This window comes from Arachis ipaensis, chromosome B06 (assembly GCF_000816755.2).
Source record: "Arachis ipaensis cultivar K30076 chromosome B06, Araip1.1, whole genome shotgun sequence".
In the NCBI taxonomy this organism is placed as follows: domain Eukaryota; kingdom Viridiplantae; phylum Streptophyta; class Magnoliopsida; order Fabales; family Fabaceae; genus Arachis; species Arachis ipaensis.
Window position 1 is genome coordinate 126141878 of NC_029790.2, and position 26416 is coordinate 126168293.

Consider the following 26416-nt stretch of genomic DNA (forward strand, 5'->3'; position numbering starts at 1 on the left):
CAAGAATGCATGGGAAATTAGAAAAACGTGATTGAAAAGCAACTAACAACGGTTAAATAAACATTAAAAGAAGAATTGAGTACATATATCTATTAATTATGTTGATTAACCATCTTCCCCTGCTTCACACGCACTGGGTCCTGACGAGGGTAGAAAAGTCTTAACATTTTTTTTTCTAATGCAATAAAACCTCAATGATTGTTCATTGTTAATTTGTTGGGCACTCATCTCTCTGTGCAAAAGAGAAGGGGAAGAAGCGAGCTAAAGATGGCATCATCATCATCAGGAGGAGGAGGCGGCGAACCGATGAGTCCGGTGTCGAGGTTGTTCCATTCGCCGAAGTTCAACTGCTATGTGATGGCCGTAATAGGGTGCAAAACAAGCGTGAATCCTCAAGTAATTAAAGAAGGATTGCGTGAAACAATTCTTAAGCATCCAAGGTTCACCAGCAAGCTCGTAAGTCATTCTCTATTTCTTCTATCTTACTATAAAAATACTATTTATACACTAAAATCAGTCACGAATGTATTTATGTTTAAATATATGTGTGATTTAATTTATTTTCAATGTATATTTATATTCTAGTATGTATTTTATATTCTGGTAACTGACTTTAGTAGCTAATTTTAGTGTACACACAGTGTAATTTATCTTACTACTGTTTCATCATTCTAAATCTATGCTTATATGAGTAATGCCAAACCCTTTTTTTTTATTTAAAAGAAAAAAACTCAAAGAAATGCCATTATTGTTGAAAAATATATAGTTATGGCTCATTTTTTTTTTGTTTAAACGGAATAAAAAAAAAACAACAGAACTAGGAAATTATTAGTTAGGATAAGGAAACTTCTCTAGCATTATCACAAAAAAAAATTGTTTTAATTCTCTTGGGTTTAGGGTGATCAACAAAAATTAGATTCTAAAGTGGATTTGAAACTTTTCTTTGACATTCAATCGACTATTCTATTGGGTAAAACTAGTTTGTCAGCTATTTTTTTTTGTTGTCTATGATATTCTTCAATCTCACAAGTCAAGAACTAATTTATTGTAAATCAAAACTTCATTTAAAAATTTATCGCTAATTAATAAATTACTGCATACACAAGATAGAATTTAAACCCTACCAACAATTCTTTCTTAACACTTCTATATGCTTCTAACTAAGAAGAGGGTGGGATGCTTCTCGTTTCTAATGGGTGTGAAACACCCGGCCCAGTTCAAAATTTGGTCCCCTTAAAATATATTTTGTTGAATTTTTTGTTGAGTTTGAATTATATTATAATAAGGTAAATTTAATTTCGTGATTTTATCTAACAATTACTAATAAAGTATTATTTTTATTTTTAACGTTTAAGATAAATCTTAATTTAATTTTTAAAGTTTTAAACGTTCTATTTCTATCTTAAAAAATTTTAAACGAATTTAACATTGTCTTATCATTTAATTTGACACGAATAGTTAATAAAATAAGTGATGTGGATATTAATAATATTATTATTGTTAATTCATATTTTTTTCCGTGTGTTAGATAAACATAATCAAAATATTCGTATAATATCTCGTCTTGATTTTTTTTTTATAGAAAAGAGTCAAAATACCACAAATTCTAATAATCAATTATCAATATTCCAAAATCTAAAAAAAAACTTTATATTAGTAATTATTGGTAAGTTAATTTTACTTACATACTAAAATCAAATGTTATTGACTCTTTAATATACTAATTATTCATGTCAAATTTAATAGTAAATATATATTTTTTTAAATTTTAATTTTAAATTTTAATTATTTTATATTTATTTATATACATAAAATTAATTCTGCCAATTCAACTAATAACTTATCAATTGAAGACCGCTTTAATTATTGATTTAGTTTTAACAACTATGCTCTTATTGCCTTCATAAGATGGAATAACCAAATTACTTAGAAAAAATATGAGGAACTAATCGAATATTTGTACAATGAAAATTTAGAGAATATTAGAGATATAACTATTAGTGTTATCTTTTTTAACAGCTGAAGTATTTGGGATGAATAGTATCATGATATGGTATTAAAGTTTTAGATCCAAAAAATCAAAAGTTTTATTTTTGGTGAAGTCGAGAATCAGTTTAAGATTTTGAAAAAATGTTTATTATTTCTAATTCTCGAATGGTTAATTTAGATAAGTATGTTTAGTATCAATAAAAACGTGATACAACATTTATGTTCCCTCAGCGAAAACTAGGCCATTATTTTCACTAGTGAATTAGTAGGCGCGTTTTCTAAAAGATTCATATATAGCTTTAATTTTCAATGTTGTCAGGTTAAGAAGGGAGGGAAAACTAGATGGATCTCAACCACAATCGACTTAGACAGCCACATCATAGTTCCAGAAATCAATTCATCAGAAATAAAATTTTCAGATAGATTCGTTGAAGACTACATAGCAAACTGCACAAAAACACCACTGAACATTACAAAGCCACTCTGGGAACTTCACCTGCTCAACATCAAAACCTCAGATGCAGATTCCGTTGGGGTTTTGCGGATGCACCATTCAATGGGCGATTGTGTTTCCCTCATGTCACTTCTTATTGCCAGCACTCGTAAATCCAGTGATCCTAATGCATTGCCAACGGTGCCAGCGGCAACAATAAAGGAGGAGGAGAAACAGAAGAGAGGTTTCTTGATGGTGTTGTTTGGGCCGTTGATGGCGCTGTGGTGGGGTTTGGTGCTGATGTGGCACACTTTTGTGGACTTGATGATGTTTGTTTTGACTGTTTTGTTTCTTAAGGACACGTGGACTTCCTTGAAAGGTGCACCTGGGGTGGAGCTTAATACCAAGCGCTACGTGCATCGGATAGTTAGTATGGATGATATCAAGCTTCTCAAGAAGGAAATGAATTCGGTAACTGAATTCTTCACCCACGCATTCATGAATTTATATATTTAAACAAAAATGAGCCAAAAATAAGTAACTAAATCAGTTATTTACTTATAAATACATTTGTCATTTTGTTTATTTTTAATATTTATTTTATATTTTATTATATATTTTATATTAATAATTAATTTGATAGTTAATTTTTTATGTTTAAAAAATATAATTGATTTAAATGACACATTATTAATTTAAGATTAATTGAATAAATAAGTTATTAAAAATTTCAAGATGAATTTTGTTTTGAGGCTTAACCAGGACCAGGATAATTTGGGCTTAAATGTGAGGTTCAGATGCTTTTAAGTGAAAGATTTGACGTTTTCTCCTGTAAGAGATAAAACCGTCCGAGTTCCTCATGAGGAGGTTGGGGGTGGTACCTACAAGAGATTTCGATACTTAAGTTAGCAAAGATTTTAGACAAATTTTTAGTTGATTAGAGTTTGAAGAATACTTGAGCGTGTTAGAGTATTTATAAGTGCACTGTGGATACAAATTTTTTTTAATGCATAAATATAATTTCCTTCTACAATAAAATCAGAAGCATTAACACTGGATACATTAAGGGCTTGTTTGGGTGCCATTTTTAAAAAAGGTCTTTTTTAAATGATATTATTTTAAAAGATCTTTTACAAAAGTAAAAGTGATTTTATATTTGGATATCTCATGTAAAAAGATCTTTTTATCTATTAATTACGTTTGGATAAAATAAGATAAAAGTACTTTTTTTTTTATTTTTTTTATATATATATATTTTTTTTTTTTTTTTGTTCTTTTACTTTTACTATTAGAAATTTGCCAAAAACACTAAAAAAAATAAAAAGATCTTTTTTTATTAAAAAAACGATCTTTTTTATTGGTTTAATGGCGCGCCCAAACAATCACTAAGATGCTCAATAAAAATTTTGGAATAATGCATTCATAGTAATTAACACAAGATTCCTCTATTATTTAGATGCAAATGGTACCAATCAAAATAAAAAAAAATCCTCTAAACTATATTCTCAACAATTACCTAATTCTAGAAATTTTCACTATATACCAAGAGTGACTCTATGTCGCCAGAAAGAACACAACATATAGAAAAATTAACAAAAGGAAGAATATGCAAATCAATGCAGGAACATGTCTGCAATAACATTGGCAGAAAATTAACAAAATCAGTTGTTTAATATTATTAACTCATCAGCAATAACATTGGCAGAAAATAGCAACTCAGAGTAATAAAAAATTGAATTAGTATCAAATCTTTTAGAAAAAGTCAAGACTTTCATATTGTTAAACATCTTAAACCTATCTTGTTTCACTTTAACTCCTTTGTTACTCTTACTAATTTACTATTATATTAACAACCAACAACAAACATCACAAATCTGATTATTAATTTTATTTTATCAGCAATCAAATGAACAATATCACAAAATCAGATTACATAATTATTTTAGTTTAACCTATAATTTTAGAAATAAAATAAATAAATTCATAAAAAGGGAGAAAAAATTGGTAAAGAACAGAGTGAAGCAAGCAGAACCATAGCAAAGAGGTGAGCAGAACGGCGACGTAACTTGAAGAAGCAAGCAGAACTGAAGAAACAAGCGTAGTGGAGAACATCGAGGTGAGCAGAACGGCGACGTCACTTGAAAAAGCAAGCAAAACCGAAGAAGCAAGCGCGGTGGAGAATGGAGAGGCGAGTAGAGGCAACGGCGAAGCAGCCCTTCGCAGCGGCGACGCCAACAGCTCCAAACATGCCTTCGTGTGTCCCCGCAGGCGGCGACAGCTGGTAGTCACTGTCGGTGTCGACTGTGGTAGGGATGGTGGAGAAGGTTCATTATTAAAAAACCTAAGCCTAAAGAAACCCGGCCAGTTCAGCCGATTCACCAGTTAACCGTCGGTTCGACCAACTTTTTTATCAGTTTTTGGTAAAGCGGTTCTAAGGGTCAACCGGACTAACCAGATGACCGATTCTTGGTTAACCTGACCAGTCTAGTGCAGTTTTCAGAACATTGGTTAATAACTACCTTTTGAGTAGTCCCACCTTTAGTGATGGGTTGGTTACTTTTTTTGGTAGGGAGGTTGTTGAGATCTCCTTTCTAGATGAATATGAAAGATAGTATTAGTTAGTTACTTATTTCGATAAGTAGGGTTGAGCCCATATCGTCGTGCCTGAGTTCTATGAGGTTGTCTAGGCCTTAACAATACTTGTATAGTGTTGATTGGGCTTTACCTCTTTTGGGCCTTTATAGGTTGTGAGCCAGGGTATGAACAGTGTCCCTGCTTGAGTCTGATCTTCTTAGATCGGGTTCAAGCATTTCTAAGTCGGTCTTGATCTCTTGTAGCCTTTGTTCCCTCACGTCAGGTATACCGTCCTCCTTGGAGTTAGGTCGGGTACTCAACGTATTTTTTGAATCTAAACATTGCGTCTTTTCGTAACTATTTGCGCGCTTTTTCAGTTATCTTGGTAACCGTGCATGTCATTAAATGAGGAGTGAGATTACTTTTTTGCCCCTAGTGGCTATATAAACGTAATCCTTTCTCTCTTTCTTCTTTTTCGCTTCATCTTCTGCAATTTTACTTCATCTTTCTCAATTTTCCATCTCATTCACTGTGGTTCTTTTCTGTCGCTCTTCTTCCAAGATCTCTATCTTGGATTTCTGCTTCGAAGTTTTGTTGCATACTGTTGAGACGTTTGGGATCATCCATTTATTTTGTTGTTGTGCTCCTTCTCCTTGTTTTCTGTTCATCTTTGAGGGTGGTTTTTCTTTCTTTTATGGCCATGGTTGGATAATGTTTCTTGGTGGGTGAAAACCTTGGGGCTCTTTGAAAACACTATGTCGATGCTTTTGTGAGGAATGTGGTTTCTATAAATATGGCTTCGTGTAGAATTTTTTTTTTTTGCTTGCTGTCATTGCAATGATCTTTTGGCACTTTAGCGTTGTTGTGAGAATTTATAATATTTCTAGATTCTAGGTTTGTGTTGAATTCTGAGGCCTTTATTTTCCCCTTAAATGATGCCATTTTCATCCTAAGTAATGGTGTCATTTTGCGTTCTAGTAGAGTGGGTTGAATTCTTCATCCCTGTTTTACCTGGGAATTTCGGACCCACGTCCAATTTCTTGAGTAGAATTTGACTTCTTTAAATATTTGGTGTTCTTGTTCCCGACTTGTAGCTCGTGAGTTTTTGTGGTGACATAGCTTTATTTTTCTTTTTTGAAGGTATTATCCTTTATATCTCGTTCGGTAGCTTTCAGCATGTCATCTAAAGTTCTTCCTAGTTTAGATTGGGTAAATATTACGGTCTTTTCTATTTCCCCCATAGTTGACAATGATTATGTAGAAAAATTTTGTTTTCAGCATAGGATTTGTAATACTCAAGAGAACGAGAGGAAGTATGAGCTAGTAGCTCCTGATCTTGAGGATAGAATATGCTTCCCCTGATTTAGTAACTCAGAAAGCCATTTTCTTTTCATGTATGCCTGTTTGTTTACTAGGCTGGAGGTAACATTTCTATTTACCGATTTTGAGACCGAGATTCTTCGTATTTGTAAGGTTGCTTGGTGCACGAAATTGTGATCATCAATAATGGCGCCAAAGACTTGGAGCTCTCAAACGTGAATCACACTTTGTTACAATTCCGCACAACTGAAAAACAATAGTACTTTGCAATAATTCATGAGAAACAGCAGAGCTCCACACCTAAATCTATGGTGTGTAGAAACTCCACCGTTGAAAATATAAAAGTGATAATGGTGGTCATTGGCTTCGGCCCCAGAGAGGGAATCCGAAGAACCAAGATGAAAATACAATAGTAAAAGGTCCTATTTATAGAGAACTAGTAGCCTAGGGTTTACAGAAATAAGTAATTAATGCAGAAATCTTCTTCCGGGCCCATTTGGTGTGTGCTTGGGCTGAGCATTGAAGCTTTCACATGTAGAGACTTTTCTTGGAGTTTAACTCCAGCTTTTGTGCCAGTTTGGGCGTTTAACTCCAGCTTTTGTGCCAGTCTGGCGTTTTGACGCCAGAATTCTTAAGCTGACTTGGAACGCCATTTTGGGCCATCAAATCTTGGACAAAGTATAGACTATTATATATTGCTGGAAAGCCCATGATGTATACTTTCTAACGCAATTGAGAGCGTGCCAATTGGGCTTCTGTAGCTCCAGAAAATCCACTTCGAGTGCAGGAAGGTCAGAATCCAACAGCATCTGCAGTCCTTTTTCAGCCTCTGAATTAGATTTTTGCTAAGGTCCCTCAATTTCAGCCAGAAAATACCTGAAATCACAGAAAAACACACAAACTCATAGTAAAGTCCAGAAATGTGATTTTTATTTAAAAACTAATAAAAACTAACTAAAACATACTAAAAACATACTAAAAACAATGCCAAAAAGCGTATAAATTATCCGCTCATTACAACACCAAACTTAAATTGTTACTTGTCCCGAAGCAACTGAAAATCATATAGGATAAAAAAGAATAGAATGTACAATGAATTCCAAAAACATCTATGAAGATCAGTATTAATTAGATGAGCGGGGCTTTTAGCTTTTTGCTTCTGAACAGTTTTGGCATCTCACTTTATCCCTTGAAGTTCAGAATGATTGGCATCTATAGGAACTCAGAATCCAGATAGTGTTATTGATTCTCCTAGTTAAGTATGTTGATTCTTGAACAAAGCTACTTTATGAGTCTTGGCCGTGACCCTAAGTATTTTGTTTTCCAGTATTACCACCGGATACATAAATGCCACAGACACATGACTGGGTGAACCTTTTCAGATTGTGACTCAGCTTTGCTGAAGTCCCCAGTGAGAGGTGTCCAGGGTTCTTAAGCACACTCTTTTTGCTTTGAACCACGACTTTAACCGCTCAGTCTCAAGTTTTCACTTGACACCTTCACGCCACAAGCACATGGTTAGGGACAGCTTGGTTTAGCCGCTTAGGCCAGGAATTTATTCCTGTGGGCCCTCCTATCCACTGATGCTCAAAGTCTTGGATCCTTTTTATTTTACCCTTGCCTTTTGGTTTAAAGGGCTATTGACTTTTTCTGCTTGCTTTTTCTTTTTCTTTCTTTCTCTTTTTTTTCTTTTTTTTCGCATTTTTTTTCATTCATTTTTTTTCGCATATATATATTTTTTCTGCAAGCTTTTCACTGCTTTTTCTTGCTTCAAGAATCAATTTTATGATTTTTCAGATTATCAAATAATATTTCTCCTTTTCCATCATTCTTTCAAGAGCCAACAATTTTAACATTTATGAATCAACAAATTCAAAAAATATGCACTGTTCAAACATTCATTTAGAAAAATAATAGTATTGCCACCACATCAAAATAACTAAACTGTTTTAAAATTTGAAATTCATGCACTTCTTTTTCTTTTTCAATTAAAAACATTTTTCATTTAAGAAAGGTGATGGATTCATTTTCATATCTTCAAGGCATAGACACTAAGACACTAATGATCATGTAATAAAGACACAAACATAGATAAACATAAAGCATAATTTTCGAAAAACAGAAAATAAAGAACAAGGAGATTAAAGACCGGGTCCACCTTAGTGATGGCGGCTTGTTCTTCCTCTTGAAGATCTAATGGAGTGCTTGAGCTCCTCAATGTCTCTTCCTTGCCTTTGTTGCTCCTCTCTCATGACTCTTTGGTCTTCTCTAATTTCATGGAGGAGGATAGAATGCTCTTGGTGCTCCACCCTTAGTTGTCCCATGTTGGAACTTAATTCTCCTAGGGAGGTGTTGATTTGCTCCCAATAGTTTTGTGGAGAAAAATGCATCCCTTGAGGCATCTCAGGAATTTCATGATGAGGAATTTTCTCATGTTCGTGGTGAGGTTCTCTTATTTGCTTCATCCTTTTCTTAGTGATGGGCTTATCCTCATCAATGAGGATGTCTTCCTCTATGTCAATTACAGCTGAATTGCAGAGGTGACAAATGAGGTGAGGGAAGGCTAACCTTGCCAAGGTAGAGGGCTTGTCCGCCACCTTGTAGAGTTCTTGGGAGATAACTTCATGAACTTCTACTTCCTCCCTAATCATGATGCTATGGATCATGATAGCCCCGTCTATAGTAACTTCAGACCGGTTGCTAGTGGGAATGATTGAGCGTTGGATGAACTCCAGCCATCCCCTAGCCACGAGCTTGAGGTCATGCCTTCTTAGTTGAACCAGCTTCCCTCTTGAATCACTCTTCTGTTGAGCGCCTTCTTCACAGATGTCTATGAGGATTTGGTCCAACCTTTGATCAAAGTTGACCCTTCTAGTGTAGGGGTGTGCATCTCCTTGCATCATGGGCAAGTTGAATGCCAACCTTACATTCTTTGGACTAAAATCTAAGCATTTTCCCTGAACCCTTGTAAGCCAATTCTTTGGGTCCGGGTTCACACTTTGATCATGGTTCTTGGTGATCCATGCATTGGCATAGAACTCTTGAACCATTAAGATTCTGACTTGTTGAATGGGGTTGGTGAGAACTTCCCAACCTCTTCTTCGAATCTCATGTCGGATCTCCGGATATTCACCCTTTTTGAGTTTGAAAGGGACCTCGGGGATCACCTTCTTCTTGGCCACAATTTCATAGAAGTGGTCTTGATGCACCCTTGAGATGAATCTCTCTATCTCCCATGACTCGGAGGTGGAAGCTTTTGCCTTCCCTTTCCTCTTTCTAGAGGTTTCTCCGGCCTTAGGTGCCATAAATGGTTATGAAAAAACAAAAAGCAACGCTTTTAGCATACCAAACTTAGAAGGTTTGCTCGTCCTCGAGCAAAAGAAGAAAGAAGACAGTAGAAGAAGAAGAAATAGAGGAGATGGAGGGGGTTTAGTGTTTCGGCCAAGGGGGAGAAGTAGTGTGTATGTTGTGTGAAAATGAAGGAGTGAAGATGGGTTTATATAGGAGTGGAGAGGGGGGTATGGTTCGGCCATTATGGGTGGGTTTGGGTGAGAAAGTGGATTGAATTTGAATGGTGAGGTAGGTGGGATTTTATGAAGGATGGATGTGAGTGGTGAAGAGAATGGTGGGATTTGATAGGTGAGGGGTTTTTGGGAAAGAGGTATTGAGGTGATTGGTGAATGGGTGAAGAAGAGAGAGAGAGGTGGGGTAGGTGGAGATCCTGTGGGGTCCACAGATCCTGAGGTGTCAAGGATATCTCATCCCTGCACCAAGTGGCGTGCAAAAATGTCCCTTTTTGCCAATCCTGGCGTTAAACGCCAGTTTACTGTCCATTTCTGGTGTTTAACGCCAACTTCTTACCCATTCCTGGCGTTAAACGCCATTCTGGTGCCCATTTCTGGCGTTAAACGCCCAGAATGGTGCCAGACTGGGCGTTTAACGCCCATTCTGCTACCCTTACTGCCGTTTAAACGCCAGTAAGTTTCTCCTCCAGGGTATTCTGTTTTTAATACTGTTTTTCCTTCTGTTTTTGCTTTTTCAATTGTTTTTTTTTTTACTTCACATGATCATCAACATACAGGAAACATAAAATAACAAAAGAAAATAGAAATTTAACAAAGATAATTAAAGATTGGGTTGCCTCCCAACAAGCGCTTCTTTAATGTCAATAGCATGACAGTGGGCTCTCATGGAGCCTCACAGATGTTCAGAGCAATGTTGAAACCTCCAAACACCAAAATTAGAGTTTAACTGTGGGGGCTTTGTCTGACTCTGTATTTAGAGAAGCTCTTCATGCTTCCGCTCTATGGTTACAGAAGGATATCCTTGAGCTTTAAACACAAGGGAGTCTTCATTCACTTGAATGATCAATTCTCCTCTGTCAACATCAATCACAGCTTTTGTTGTGGCTAGGAAGGATCTGCCAAGGATGATGGATTCATCCATACACTTCCCAGTCTCTAGGATTATGAAATCAGCAAGGATGTAGTGGCCTTCAACCTTTACCAAGACATCCTCTACAAGTCCATAAGCCTGTTTCTTTGAACTGTCTACCATCTCCATTAAGATTCTTGCAGCTTGTACCTCAATGATCCCTAGCTTCTCTATTACAGAGAGAGGCATGAGGTTTATGCTTGACCCTAGGTCACACAGAGCCTTTTCAAAGGTCATGGTGCCTATGGTACAAGGTATTGAGAACTTTCCAAGATCTTGTCTCTTCAGAGGTAATTCCTGCCTAGTCAAGTCATCCAGTTCTTTAGTGAGCAATGGAGGTTCATTCTCCCAAGTCTCATTACCAAATAACTTGGCGTTTAGCTTCATAATTGCTCCAAGGTACTTAGCAACTTGCTCTTCAGTAACATCTTCATCCTCTTCAGAGGAAGAATACTCATCAGAGCTCATGAATGGCAGGAGTAAATTCAATGGAATCTCTATGGTCTCAGTGTGAGCCTCAGATTCCCATGGTTCCTCATGAGGGAATTCCATGGAGGCCAGTGGACGTCCATTGAGGTCTTCCTCAGTGGATATCACTGCCTCTTCCTCCTCTCCAGGTTCGGCCATGTGAGACGTGTTTATGGCCTTGCACTCTCTCTTTGGATTCTCTGTATTGCTTGGGAGAATACTATGAGGGAGTTCAGTAATTTTCTTACTCAGCTGACCCACTTATGCCTCCAAATTTCTAATGGAGGACCTTGTTTCAGTCATGAAACTTTGAGTGGTTTTAATTAGATCAGAGACTATAGTTGCTAAGTCAGAGTGGCTCTGCTTAGAATCCTCTGTCTGTTGCTGAGAAGATTATGGAAAAGGCTTGCTATTGCTAAACCTGTTTCTTCCACCATTACTGTTGTTGAAACCTTGTTGAGGTCTCTGTTGATCCTTCCATGAGAGATTTAGATGATTTCTCCATGAAGGATTGTAAGTGTTTCCATAGGAATCTCCCATGTAATTCACCTCTTTCATTGCTGGGTTCTCAGGATCATAAGCTTCTTCAAATGAAGCTTCTTTGGTACTGCCTGTTGCTGCTTGCATTCCAGACAGACTCTGAGAAATCATATTGACTTGTTGAGTCAATATTTTGTTCTGAGCCAGTATGGCATTCAGAGTATCAATCTCAAGAACTCCTTTCTTCTGATTTGTCCCATTATTCACAGGATTCCTTTCAGAGGTGTACATGAATTGGTTATTTGCAACCATTTCAATGAGTTCCTGAGCTTCTGCAGGCGTCTTCTTCATATGAAGAGATCCTCCAGCAGAGCTGTCCAATGACATTTTGGACAGTTCAGACAGACCATCATAGAAGATACCTATGATGCTCCATTCTGAAAGCATGTCAGAAGGGGCACCTTCTGATCAATTGCTTGTATCTTTCCCAAGCTTCATAGAGGGATTCACCTTCCTTCTGTCTGAATGTTTGGACTTCCACTCTAAGCTTACTCAATTTTTGAGGTGGAAAGAACTTGGCCAAGAAGGCATTAACTAGCTTTTCCCAAGAGTTCAGGCTTTCTTTAGGTTGTGAGTCCAACCATGTCCTAGCTCTGTCTCTTACAGCAAAAGGGAAGAGCATAAGTCTGTAGACCTCAAGACCAACCCCATTGGTCTTGACAGTGTCACAGATTTGCAAGAATTCAGCTAAGAACTGATGAGGATCTTCCAATGGAAGTCCATGAAACTTACAATTCTGTTGCATTAGAGAAACTAATTGAGGCTTAAACTCAAAGTTGTTTGCTCCAATGGCAGGGATTGAGATGCTTCTCCTATAGAAGTTGGGAGTAGGTGCAGTAAAGTCACCAAGCACCTTCCTTGTATTGTTGGCTGCCATGGCTTCTTTCTCCTTGAAGAGCTCTGTTAGGCCCTGTAGAGAGAGTTGTGCTTTAGCTTCTCTTAGCTTTCTCTTCAAGGTCCTTTCAGGTTCAGGATCAGCTTTAACAAGGATGCCTTTGTCTTTGCTCTTGCTCATATGAAAGAGAAGAGAACAAGAAAGTATGGAATTCTCTATGTTACAGTATAGAGATTCCTTGAGGTGTCAGAGAAAAAGAAGAATAGAAGGAGAAGGTAGATAGAAGAGAATTCGAACTTGTCAAGAAGGATAGAGTTCGAATTGCACCTTGAGGAGGAGTGTTAGTCCCTTAAATAAAAGGATGTGAGAAGAGGGGAAGAATTTTCGAAATTAAAGTAAAAGATTTTTAAAATAATAAAAAGAAATTTGAAAATTTGATTGAGATTTTCGAAAATTAAGATTGGGAAAGAAATTAAGTGATTTTGAAAAAGATTTTGAAATTAGAAATTAAAAGGATATGATTGAAAATTAATTTTGAAAAAGATGTGATTGAAAAGATATGATTGAGAAGATATGATTGAAAATCAAATTAAAAAAAAGTTTTAAAATTAAAGTTGATTACTTGACTAACAAGAAATTAAAAGATATGATTCTAAGCTTTAAAATTTGATCATTTCTTAATAGGCAAGTAACAACTAGAAAATTTTGAATTAAATTACTAATTGTAGCAAGGATTTTCGAAAATAGTAATAAATAAAAAAAATTGAAAAGAAATTGATTTTGAAAAGATATGATTGAAAAGATATGATTTGAAAAAGATTTGATTTTGAAAAATTATGAAGATTTGAAAAAAAAATTTGAATTAAAAATAAAATCTTCCCTCTAGTGTCCTCCTGGCGTTAAACGCCCAGAATGGTATCCATTCTGGCGTTTAACGCCCAAAATGCTACCTTTTTGGGCATTAAACGCCCAGCCAGGTACTCTGGCTGGCGTTTAAACGCTAGTTTTCCTTTTTCACAGGGCATTTTGAACGCCCAGCTTTTTCTGTTTAATTCTTCTGTTGAATGTTCTGAATCTTCAATTCTCTGTATTATTGACTTGAAAAGACACAATTTTGAAAATATTTTTGAATTTTTAATGATGAGAAACAATAAAAAATGCAACTAAGATCAAATAAATAATGAGATGCAAGACACCAAACTTAAAAATTAGACACTAGACTCAAACAAGAGACATAAAAATATTTTTGATTTTATGATTTTATAAATTTTTTTTGTGACTTTTCGAAAATTATATGAAAAAGAGAATAAAGAGATTCAAAACTTTTAATAAGAATTCCAGGAATCATGCAATGTTAGTCTAAAGCTTTAGTCTAAAAAGATTCGACATGGCTAGCCAAGCTTCAGCAGCACATTACATTCAACAGCTAAATTGATGAGAATCAATCAGCTTTTGTGATGATAAGAACATCACCTTGAAACTCTAGAATTCATTCTTAAAAATTCTGAAAAATAAAAAGAAAAGTACCTAATCTAAGCAACAAGATGAACTGTCAGTTGTCCAAACTCGAACAATCCCCGGCAACGGCGCCAAAAACTTGGTGTACGAAATTGTGATCATCAACAATGGCGCCAAAGAATTGGAGCTCTCAAACGTGAATCACACTTTGTCACAATTCCGCACAACTAACCAGCAAGTGAACTGGGTCGTCCAAGTAATACCTTACGTGAGTAAGGGTCGATCCCACAGAGACTGTCGGCTTGAAGCAAGCTATGGTCATCTTGTAAATCTCAGTCAGGCAGATTTAAATGGTTATGGAGGATTGATAATTAAAGATAAATAAAACATAAAATAAAGATAGAGATAGAGATACTTATGTAATTCATTGGTAGGAATTTCAGATAAGCGTATGAAGATGCTTTGTTCCTCCTGAACCTCTGCTTTTCTATTGCCTTCTTCCAATCATTCATACTCCTTTCCATGGCAAGCTTTATGTTGGGCATCACCGTTGTCAATGGCTACTTTCCGTCCTTTCAGTGAAAATGTTCTACGCACGCTGTCACCGCACGGCTAATCATCTGTCGGTTCTCGATCATGTTGGAATAGGATCCATTGATCCTTTTGCGTCTGTCACACGCCCAACACTCGCGAGTTTGAAGCTCGTCACAGTCATCCCTTCCCAGATCCTACTTAGAATACCACAGACAAGGTTTAGACATTTCAGATCTCAGGAATGGCCGCCAATAATTCTAGCCTATACCATGAAGGTTCTAATCTTAGATTAGAAACTCAAGAGATACACATTCAAGCTTGTTTGCATGTAGAACGGAAGTGGTTGTCAGACACACGTTCATAGGCGAGAATGGTGATGAGTGTCACATAATCATCACATTCATCATGTTCTTGGGTGCGAATGAATATCTTAGAGAAGAAGTAGGCATGAATTGAATAGAAAAACAGTAGTACTTTGCATTAATTCATGACTTTTCTTGGAGTTAAACGCTAGCTTTTGTGCCAGTTTGGGCGTTTAACTCCAGCTTTTGTGCCAGTTCTGGCGTTTTGACGCCAAAATTCTTAAGCTGACTTGGAACGCCGGTTTGGGCCATCAAATCTTGGACAAAGTATGAACTATTATATATTGCTGGAAAGCCCATGATGTCTACTTTCTAACACAATTAAGAGCGCGCCAATTGGGCTTCTGTAGCTCCAGAAAATCCACTTCGAGTGCAGGGAGGTCAGAATCCAACAGCATATGCAGTCCTTTTTCAGCCTCTGAATCAGATTTTTGCTCAGGTCCCTCAATTTCAGCCAGAAAATACCTGAAATCACAGAAAAACACACAAACTCATAGTAATGTCCACAAATGTGATTTTTATTTAAAAACTAATAAAAACATAATAAAAACTAACTAAAACATACTAAAAACATACTAAAAACAATGCCAAAAAGCGTATAAATTATCCGCTCATCATTGCTCATTCTCGGCTCCACCCAAACTCATGGGGCTTTATGAAGGTTTGTCAATTGATAAGCTGAGAGCTTGATCTTTCTCTTTCTTCCAAGATCTTCTTTTATCTTTTCTAGCTTACTAAACCTTTCAACTCTAACAAAAAAGCATCGGTTTTCTTTTCGAGTTATTTAAGGAAGGATAGTTTTTTCCACTTTTGATGAGTCTTTTCATGATTTTAAGAACTATTTCTTTAAGGTCCAACCTGTAGAGGGTGTTCGACCTTTTTTCTTTAATGAGAGGGATGAACTTGTTTTTTTTTTTTTTTTGTATTGGGAAGAGGCGTTCAATGTTGTTAAGTATAACCTTGAGGATCTGGATGAGGTAGAAGAGTGTGTAGTAACCCTGTTTCCGGAATGTTGAGGCTGAGCTCCTCATCTCGACACAAAAAAAAATTTAATAAGCAAGCCGAGCAATGTTCCTACGGAACTAGGTAGCTAGCTTTTCATTTGTGAACATATGTCTGAATTATGTAACTTGAGTCTCTTTTCTTGCTTTTGTTTTTCTATAACAAAAATGACCAATGGTTCAGACGTTTTACAGAGAGTTCAATAGGCGAAGAAGAATGTTGCTGCTTGGGCTATCTAATTGAAAGAGGCTAGTAAGTCAGGCGAAACTTCTTCTCCTTCTAAGTCAGATTCGTCTACTTCTCAATAGGCCAGAATTGTCCTTCCTTCTCCTCCACCTTTGAACACGAAGCCTCTATCTCGAACTATTCCTCCCATGCCTCCTTTCTTCGACCTGCGTTCTTGGAAACGAAAAACCCCATTTTTTGAATTTGGCAGCGTTCACGATAAGAGTTTTAACACCATTGCCTTTTGTGAGGAGCATATCCTTCATTATGGATGATGTCTCTCTTAAAAAACACTTAGAGGTACTCGTCCTGGAAGGTATTCGGACTGAAGGAGTGTGTTCAACCCTCTTAAAGCAATTAGTGGAAACTCTGCTTGGCTCTATCCAGAGAGAGTTGATCGACCTTCATGTTGAGGTCACTTCTCTTCGGGAGGCCAAGTCGGAATTGGAAGCTGTGAAAAGGGCTCTTACTTCCAACCTTTTGAAACTTCGCGAGAGGGTGAAGCAGTCTGAGGCGGCTTGTGCTATAGCCGAGGGATTGCAGAAGAAGGCCGATGAGAGTTATACTCGTGTTTGGGGAGAAGTTAGATTTGAAGGAAGAACTTACCAGGCTGTAGGAGGAGCATGGGTACTTGGAGGAATCGGTGGCTCTGGAGATGGATGAGATGGTTGAAAATATGAAGGCTCAATTTCAGGTTTTTGCACACGAGGTCGACCTTACTCTCATTGATCCCGATAAGGCTGTGGTTGACAGGAAGATTATTTCTTTTGAGACTAAGATTGTCCCTTCCGAGGACTTGAAATCCTATGGTGCCCGAGTTGGTGAAACTCTTATGGACACCTCAACTCCCACTGCCGAAACTCTTCCTTCCTCTTCCGTTCGAGTTGACGAAGCAACCCATATGGTTACTGTTGAATAGGATCCTTCCTTCTCTTAGTTTCATTTAGAACTCTTTTGTATTTGATGGCTCGGACCATGGGTCTTTTGAACACTTTATTTTGTAATAGCCATAGTTTTTTTATGCTATTTTGCCCTGGTTTGAGCTTTTTAAAACTTTTCACACTAATTTTTATGGTGTTATAAATGTTTATAGTTTTAATTTGCATAGTAGTAGTTTTGTTTGCTTTCTAGATAATAGACATTTTAAAGATATTATCTTTCCTGCAAACCTTTTTCTCCATAACTCAGTTGTTTTGAATTATTTTTAGTTGTTCCAAGTACGTGATATTGGTAGTTTTCGTTACTTATGAAAAAAATTTTACAAGTTATTTTGCTAACCCTCATTTCAGCTCATTTTGGTCGAGTTGTTCTATGAGGTCGGATAACTTGTTTTGTGAGGGTATACACTTATTTACCCTAAAAAATTTTATAAGGTCTGGTAATGAGTTGTTCTCCGAATCTAGAGACTTAATAAGGCTAATACCGATTTTGGGAGGTCAGTTATGTTTGTTTTATCAAGTTACTTTTGCGATTCGTTTTAGGCTTGCCTCTTTTACTAACTTGTTTTTGTATGAGTAGTTTAGTGAGGTCAGACCACGATCTGCTTATATAACTTCTTACACCAATTTGGATATTGTTGCTTCATCTTGCCAACCATCTAGGTTGGACAATGATTTTCACGCTTTATCGAGCTTAAATTGGTGTGTATAGTAGAACAATCAATCATAGAAAATGAAATAAATGATGAATTATTATTATTAATGAAAATGATTTACAGATGCTGTTTGCTATTAAGAGCTTTCGTGTCTTAACTCCTAGTTCTTGCTATGATGCCTCGTTAAAATCCCTTTAAAAAAATTCTTTCCAAAAAAAAACCATGAAGTTGGGAAAAAAAGTACACCAGGGAGTAAGGTTCACTTTCTAGCTATAGTATCTCTTCATGTTGCATGCGTGCCACGACCTATGAAGCTCGTTCTTTTGTAGGTTAGATACCTTTTAGTAATCTTTTTCTAAGACTTCAATGATCTTGTAAGGTCCTTTCCACTTTGAAGCCAACTTTTCTTAGCCCGATTTTGTACCCCGATGTCATTCCTGATTAGTACGAGGTCATTTGTGGCGAAGTTTCTTCTGATGACTTTCTTGTTGTACCCTGTAGACATCATTTGTTTCAATGCTTCCTCCCTTATCCGAGCTTGCTCCAAGATTTCTAGGAGGAGTTTGAGTTCTTTCTTTTGAGCTTTGATATTTTCCACTTCATTGTTGAATCTTACTCTTGGGATTTCTTCATTGACCTCTGCAAAGATCGTAGCTTCTATGCCATAAGCAAGTCGAAACAGAGATTCTCCTGTTGTAGAATAAGGAGTTGTCCGATATTCCCATAGAACTTTGGGGAGCTCCTCAGTCCATGCTCCTTTTGCATCTTGTAGTCTTCATTTGATCCCAGTCAATATGACTTTGTTTGCAACTTCTGCTTGTCCATTGACTTAAGGGTGCTCTACTTATGTGAATTGATGTTTAATCTTAAGGCTTGCCACCAAACTTCTGAAGGTCGAGTCAGTGAAATGAGTACCATTGTCAGTGGTGATGGGGAACAGGATTCAATCGGGTGATAATATTTTTGTAGAGGAATTTTCGACTTCTTTGAGCTGTAATGGAGGCCAAAAGTTCTGTTTCTATTAACTTAGTAAAGTAGTTAATCCTTACTATGAGGTATTTCACCTAGCCGGGTGCTTGAAGAAACGATCCGAGCAAATCCATACCTCATTTTGCGAAAGGCCATGGTGAAGTGACGCTGAAGTGGTGGTGCCACATGTAAATTGGCATGCATTTGACAGGGTGGACACTTCTTGATGAAGTCGGTCGCTTTCCTTTGTAAGGTCAGCCAATAAAAATCAGCTCGTAACACCTTCTTAACTAGTGACCTTGCTCTTAGATGATTTTCACATATGCCACTATGGATTTCCTTTTGGACCTCTTCAATCTTGGAGGTCGGCACGCACTTTAGTAAAGGTGTAGATACTCTTCTTCTATAGAAGACATTGTGAACTAGTGTATAACTCTGTGCTTCCCTTATAAGTCTCATTGCTTCCCTTTTTTTTTAGGGAGAATATCGAATTTGAGATATTCGATAATGAGAGCCATCCAACCCAGGTTCAGATTGGAGATTGTTAGTGCATCCGACTTGTTGACTTCTTTGAAAACTGATGGTGTGTGGAGAGTTTCCTAGATTAGACTATTGTTATTGTCCCTTGGCTTGGTGTTGCCCATTTTGGAGAGGCCATCTGCTGAGCTCCTGAGTTATATGTTTATCTTTTACTTCCTGGAATTGGGCCAGCTATTCTAATACTTTCTCTAATTACCTCTTCATGTTAGGATCTTTGGCTTGATAATCCCCATTTATCTGAGAGGTTATCACTTGAAAATCACTAAAAATTGTGATTTTGATGCCCCGACTTCTTTGGCTAGCCTTAACCTACCGAGCATGGCTTCATATTCAGCTTGGTTGTTAAAAGCTGAAAACTCGAATTTTAATGAGAGCTCTACTCGAGTCCCTTTTTTATTCTCAAGAATGATTCCTGCTTCACTACCAATTTTATTCGATGATCCATATACTTATAGGTGTCAGGCTATAGAGCTTTTTTGTGGTTCACTTGTGTATTCAGCTAAAAAGTCGGCTAGATATTGTGATTTGATGTCTGTACAAAATTCATACTTTAGGTCAAATTCGGACAATTCCATAGCCCGTTGTAATATCCGCCTACAATATCTGTCTTTTAGAGGATATGCTTCATGGGTTGGTTAGTTCAGACTCTAATGGTATGGGATTGGAAGTAAGGTCGGAGTCTTGTGGATGCTAGAATGAGGGCATAAGCAAATTTTTCTATCTTTTGATAGTTCAATTCTTCCCCCTATAATGCCTTACTCGTAAAGTAGACAGGTCATTGTCCCTCCTTATCTTCTTGTACGAGGGTAGAGGCTATGGCCTTGTCTGCTATAGCTAGGTACAATACGAGCTCTTCCTTTTCTTCAGGCCGGGTAAGGATAGGTAGTTGGTTCAAGAAATTTTTGAAGTCTTGAAAAGCTTATTCATATTCTTGAATCCACTGAAATTGATACCCATTCTTGAGGATTGAAAACAAGGGTAGGGATTTCAAGGTCGACCCTACATTTGTCTCGGTTGGCTTCAATGCCTCTTTGGGTGAGCATAAATTCTAGGAACTTCCCATCTTCCAGTGTAAAGATACACTTTATGGGGTTTAATCTCATCCCATGCTGCCTTATCGTGTTAAACACTACTGTAAGATTGAACAGCAGATTGGTTCTTATTTTGTCTTTACAAGCATATTGTCCACGAAGACCTCCATCAACTTCTCGAGGGCATCACCACATAGCTGTAGTTTGCCCTATGAGTGATGAAAGATGTCATCTCCTAATCCGGCTTGTACATTAGGATTATATCTTAAGTACGCATCCATGAAAGATTGGTATATATAACCTGAAGATGAATCCACCAGAGCATCAATGATGGGAAGATGATAAGGATCCTTGGGACAAACCTTATTGAGGTCGATATAGTCGACACACATCCTTCATTTTTCATTCTATTTCTTCACAAGTACTACATTAGCGAGCCATAACAGGTATTTTACCTTCCTTATGAACCCGGCTTCTAATAGCGTCTAGACTTTCTCTTCTACAATTTTTGCTCTTTCAAGACTAAGCTTTTGTCATTTCTGCTGAACAGGTCGTGAGCCCGGATAAACAGCAAGCTTATGGCTCATAAGGTTGGGATGGATTCTGGGCATGTCAAAGGCTTTTCAGGCGAAGAGGTCGAAATTGTTCCGTAGGATCTTAACGAGTTTCTCTTTTAACTACTTCTCTATATTAGCCCCTACGTTTGTTGTCTTCTCGACCTCATCCCGAATTTGGACCTCCTCGTTCTTTCCTTTAGGTTAGGGTCTCAATTCCTCCCGAACTCTGACACCGCCGAGTTCTACGGTGTTGACCTCTTTTTCATGTATACCCTCGTAGGTTTAAGCTTTCATTATAGCACCTTCTTGCCAGTTTATGGTCTCCTCTCACAGTGACTATTTCCTTAGGAGTGGAAAACTTCATGCCAAGGTGGAGGGTGGAGACTACAGCTGTAAGTCGGTTTAGTGTTATCCAACCTATTAGGGCGTTGTAAGTCGATGCTACGTCAATCAGTGTAGTCTATGCTCAAGGTCCTTGATTTTGTGCTCTTACTAATGGTGGTATATAGAGAGATAAAGCCTAGAAGTCGGATAGGCGTGTCTCCTAGACCAAAGAGAGTGTCTGGGTATTTTCTCAATTTTTTTTCTTCTAATCCCAGCTTGTCAAAAATAGTTTTAAACAGGATGTCAGCCGAAATTCATTGATCTACCAAGCTTTTGTGAAGGTTTGCATTGGCGAGTAACATCGTGATTATGATAGGATCGTCGTGTCCAGGTGCTATCTCTTGGTGATCCTCTTTTGTAAAGGTAATGGCGGGCAGATCAAACGTTTTAGCTTTCTCGCCGACCTGATAGACTTCTTTCAAATGTCTTTTACGGGAGGATTTTGTTACTCCTCCTCCTGTAAATCTTCCAGCAATTATGTGGATATGTCTCTCACGAGTTTGTTGTAGTCTATCTCGCCGATTCCAATCTTCTTCATCTCTTTTTCTCTTACCCTGGTCATCCAATCTTTCAACTAAATACCTATCCAACCGACGATCTCTAGCCAATTCTTTTTATATAGCAATAATTAGTGGAATGGTCATAGATTTTGTGGTATTAGCAGTATTCTAACCGACTTTTACCTTTTTTGTTTTTAATCGGTCTGAGAGGTTGAATCTTTTCTGTGTAGCAGATCTTTCTATAGACATCGACAAGGAAAACTCATAATGGGATATAGTTGTCTTTAGCCAATGTTCTGTCGTAGAGGTCCATGTCCGGACTTTTAAAGTTTCTGAGAATTCTATCCCGCATGATTTCCTCTATAAATGGATTTTCACCTCCTAAAGGTGTTTTTTTCCCAATCAATGCGGGGTCTCCTACTCCTGAGGTCGGATTCTAGCTTCAAGATTTTTTCTTCTAATTCCCTTTGTCGTCGTACCTCCCTTCTCAGGGCTCTTTCGGATCTTCGTTGTCGCTCTAGCTCCTACTCGAGTTGTTCCAATGGACCTTGATGTCCGTGAATGAGTCCCATAATTTCTGTAGGATGTCTTGACCCGGATCCTTCAGATCGATGAATTTCTGAGCTTATCCTATGTTCTTTTAGGTTTGATTCATGTGTGTCTCTGGCAAATCCTTTTCCTTTATCAATTCCAGGAGGTATGACTAACGCTTGTTCTTATTATATTGCTCTTCTTCTCAGGCTTCAGAATCGGAAGTCATGTGTCCATCTTCTCGAATGTCGTTCGCCATCGTACGGTATTAATTATCAGGTCCTCGGCATCGACGCCAATGTTCCAAAGCTTACCTAGAACCAGGATGATTTGGACCTGAATGTGAAGTCCAGACGCCTTTAGGTGAAAGATCCGATGTCTTCTCCTGCAGGAATGGAGCTGTCCGAGTTCCTCATGAGGAGGTTGGGGGTGGTACCTACAAAGGATTCCGATACTTAAGTTAGCAAGGATTTTAGACATGTTTTTAGTAGATTGGCATTCGAAAAATAACTGAGTGTCAGAGTATTTATAATTGTAGAGGTGGAGCCAATAACCATCTTTTGAGTAATTCCACATTTAATTGTGGGTTGGTTACTTCCTTTTGGTAAGGAGATTGTTGAGATCTCATTTTTAGATGAATAGCAGAGATAATAGGAGTTAGTTACTTATTTAGATAAGTAGGTTTAAGTCTATGTCGTCATGTCCAACCTCTATGAGATTGTATAGACCTGAACAATACTTGTATAAGGTTGATTGTGAGTTCTTATAAATTATGGGCCAGGTATGAACAAATTTATAGATTTTTGTTTCGAGATGAATTTATAGGTTTTGTTGGAAACAAGTTAATAAGTGGTGTTTTTTTTTTTTTGGACACATTTCGATTAATAGACCGTCAATGATGTTCTGTTGGGAATAACACAAGCTGGTATCACTCGCTACTTGAATCGACAGGAATTCGGTAAGTGTGTTCTTTTGGTTCTTTAGATTACCAAAAATTAAAGTTTCACATGAAATAGAAAATGGCTAGATTTGTTACCAACATTATTTTGCTATAATCTGTAGGTGCTAATGCAAAGAAGGGGTCAAGTAGTGTCCTGAAGAAAATTCGGCTTAGATCAGCCATTCTTGTTAACCTCCGACCAATCGGTGGAATCCAGGTGAATTTTGTTATCAAATTAACATAAATAGATTTGTAGGTGTGCTATGATATATTCTCCAATAAGATTAGTAATTTGTGGCTGATTTTTAGTGTATGTATAGATTTTTTAAGTCATGTTTGTTTGATCAGCAAGATTGAGCGTTTTGTTTTGTGTTGTAAAAGTAAGTTGCAAGTTGTAAATAACCATGGATTGGTGGAACATTAATTACGTTACTCAGGATGTAGCAGATATGATGGCTGAAAAATCCAAAGTAAGATGGGGAAATTTGATTGGATACATCATGCTCCCTTTCTCCATTGCTACACAACAAGATCCATTGGAGCATATTCGCCAAGCAAAGGCTACCATTGACCGCAAGAAACACTCATTGGAAGCCGTTAGCACCTACGCTTGTGCCAAATTAGTACTCAGTTTATTTGGGGTTAAGGTACGTCACGATAACAAGACATATATATTGGTGGTATTGAGTTTCGAGCAGTAATTAATATATTCTCATAAAATATTTGGTTGGGTATATATATAGGTGGCGGCTTTCATAATACGAAGAGTTCTGCTGAATACAACGTTGGCATTCTCAAACATGCCAGGGCCGGTGGAGGAAGTTAGTTTCTATGGTCATCCTGTGGCATACATTGCTCCTAGTGTATATGGACACCCACAGGTATGTAATTTGCTTCGAAAGAAATCATCACAGTTTTTTGAACCAAATTAGTTACTTCTTCTAGTTAGTAGAATCCAGATAACATTATTTTAAAAAAAGCTCAATTTGCGCGTGATGAGCATAACTGGCAATAACTGATTCTGTTAATTCAGTTTACATGCGAAACAGAATTGGTTGCTTGTGTGCTAAGTAATAGCTTCACTAGTTGATGATAATCTGTGTCTGTGATTAGCTTCATTAATTAATAAGAATTCGTCAACACTTTTGATTCGAGTTGTCCCTTCTATTAAGTTTGAGTTTGGATAGACCTTTTTAAACGAGAATTTATTTGATTTCTTTGTTAAGCAATAGCTAGTTAGTCAAGTATTAAGCAAGTTTCTGTCTCCTCAATAATCTTGGATTTAAGTTAGAAGCAAATAACTTGCTTTGAAACAAGTCATCATAATTTTTCGAGTTAATATTCAATTTGGTCCCTAAACTTACATGAGTCTCAATTTAGTTCTTAAAATTTCAATTGCCTCTATTTAATTCCCAAACTTTATAAACGTGCCTCACATTAGTCACTGAGACGATTTTCAGTACAAAAACATTAATGGAGCGCTGATATAGACCGTCAGATGTCACGTTGAAACTTGTAAAATGATGCAGTTTTGGTTTTGACATTCAAATAGCTCATAAACGGCGTCGTATCATTTATTTTGTTAGGTAAAATTTCAATAAACACCACTTACGATATTGTTTTTGGGTTATTTGAGTGCCAAAATTAAAACGACATCATTTTACAAAGTTTAGTATAACATCCGACTGTCCACAACAGTGTTCCGTTAATGTTTGTAGGTTGAAAATTGTTTCAAGGACTAACATGAGTTATGTTCGCAAAGTTTAGAGACTAAATAAAGGCAATTGAAATTTTAGGGACTAAATTGAAACTTACATGTAAATTCAGGGACTAAATTAAGTATTATCTCTAATTTTTCAAACCAAATTAGTTACTTCCGATACAATTTTTTTTTAAAGATCAAAATAAAATAGGAGTTTTTCCTTTGATTATTTATAGGCAGAGACCATTGAATCATTCCACTCATCAGTTGGGATTTGTTTTGCAGGCCCTGACTATGCATTTCCAAAGTTATGCAAATAAGATGATAATTTCTCTATCAGTGGATCCAAGTGTAATTCCAGATCCTTATCTCCTTTGTGATGATTTCGAAGAATCACTCAAACTCATGCGTGATGTTGTTCAGAAGAAGCCCGTTGAAGATGCAGTCTGACAACAAATACTTCAATTATCAGCATTTGAGAAAGCTTATATTTGTTTAAGTAATTTCATTTATTATTCAATTATTCTGAATTTGATTTATTACACACACACAAATAAATCATAGGTGCAAGACATAGAGTTTATACAAAAACAATTGCAAACTAAAAACAAGCAATCACCAAGTCCAAATCATATAACAAGCAATCCATAAGTATTATTGTCGCTGGTAGGACCATTATAATTCAAGAATATGTGTACACAAAAAATAGGCAAAATTGTGATTGGGAACATTTTAGACCAACCATACAGATCAGCAATAAAAACTACCTTGTATTCCTGATATGATAATGACTCCACCAAGATCTTACAAATCCATAAACAAACCCTCACCAAACACCTCCAAGAAAGACAACGAGACAAAACCGCATCAACCAGCAGCTACCCACAATCCAAAGCTCTACGTGTTGACTAGTAAGTGTGAAGAATATAAAGAATTAGTCACACATCCAAGAAAATAAAAAAAAAAAGTGAAAAGTTTATAAAGATTTTATTCATTAATTTGACACCCAAATTTAACTGTAACCAAACTTATCAGGCCTTTTTTTTTTCCAGTCTCCAATTAATTTTAGTCCGCATTTCCATTTTTTTCTTAAAGGACAAAACCAAGAGTTGATAAAAGGTAGCTAACTGTTTAGTGTCCATGAACTAGCGTACAAATAGGCTTACTTTGATTAGTGGTTTACTTTGATTTATACATAACATATTCAAATCAATATCCATTATTATAATACTCGATCCTATAATAAAAATGAGGTTCTGGATTGTCATGATAGTAATGATTATATCTTTAACATATTCTCTCGTGTAATAGCATCTTTTAATATTATATTATGATATTATTTCTCTTAAAAATTTAAATGAATAAAAAGAAACATGTTATATCAAAAAATTCAGATTGAGAGAGTCGAATCACTTTCTAAGTTAAAATTTTACCGAAGAATAGTATGTCTCCTGAATGATAAAAGACAAGAAGGTTGAGGACCTTAACGCATGC

The 26416-nt window shown here is 36.8% G+C and overlaps 1 protein-coding gene across 1 annotated transcript; it reads left to right on the plus strand.

The window, feature by feature from the left end:
- LOC107605264 (O-acyltransferase WSD1-like) lies at positions 1-25608 on the plus strand. The gene is made up of 7 exons (XM_021105033.1): positions 1-456; positions 2309-2893; positions 23169-23236; positions 23338-23437; positions 23658-23867; positions 23964-24101; positions 25208-25608. Exons 1-7 carry the CDS (start codon positions 268-270, stop codon positions 25370-25372), a joined length of 1455 nt encoding a protein of 484 aa, XP_020960692.1. The 5' UTR covers positions 1-267; the 3' UTR covers positions 25373-25608.

What these genes read in the sequence shown, in the direction of transcription:
- LOC107605264 (XM_021105033.1), top strand. Translation starts at nt 268, where the DNA reads ATGGCATCATCATCATCAGGAGGAGGAGGCGGCGAACCGATGAGTCCG. An exon ending in CAAGGTTCACCAGCAAGCTC is followed by an intron (nt 457 to 2,308) that starts GTAAGTCATTCT and finishes CAATGTTGTCAG; the next exon opens with GTTAAGAAGGGAGGGAAAAC. An exon ending in GTGTATATGGACACCCACAG is followed by an intron (nt 24,102 to 25,207) that starts GTATGTAATTTG and finishes TTTGTTTTGCAG; the next exon opens with GCCCTGACTATGCATTTCCA.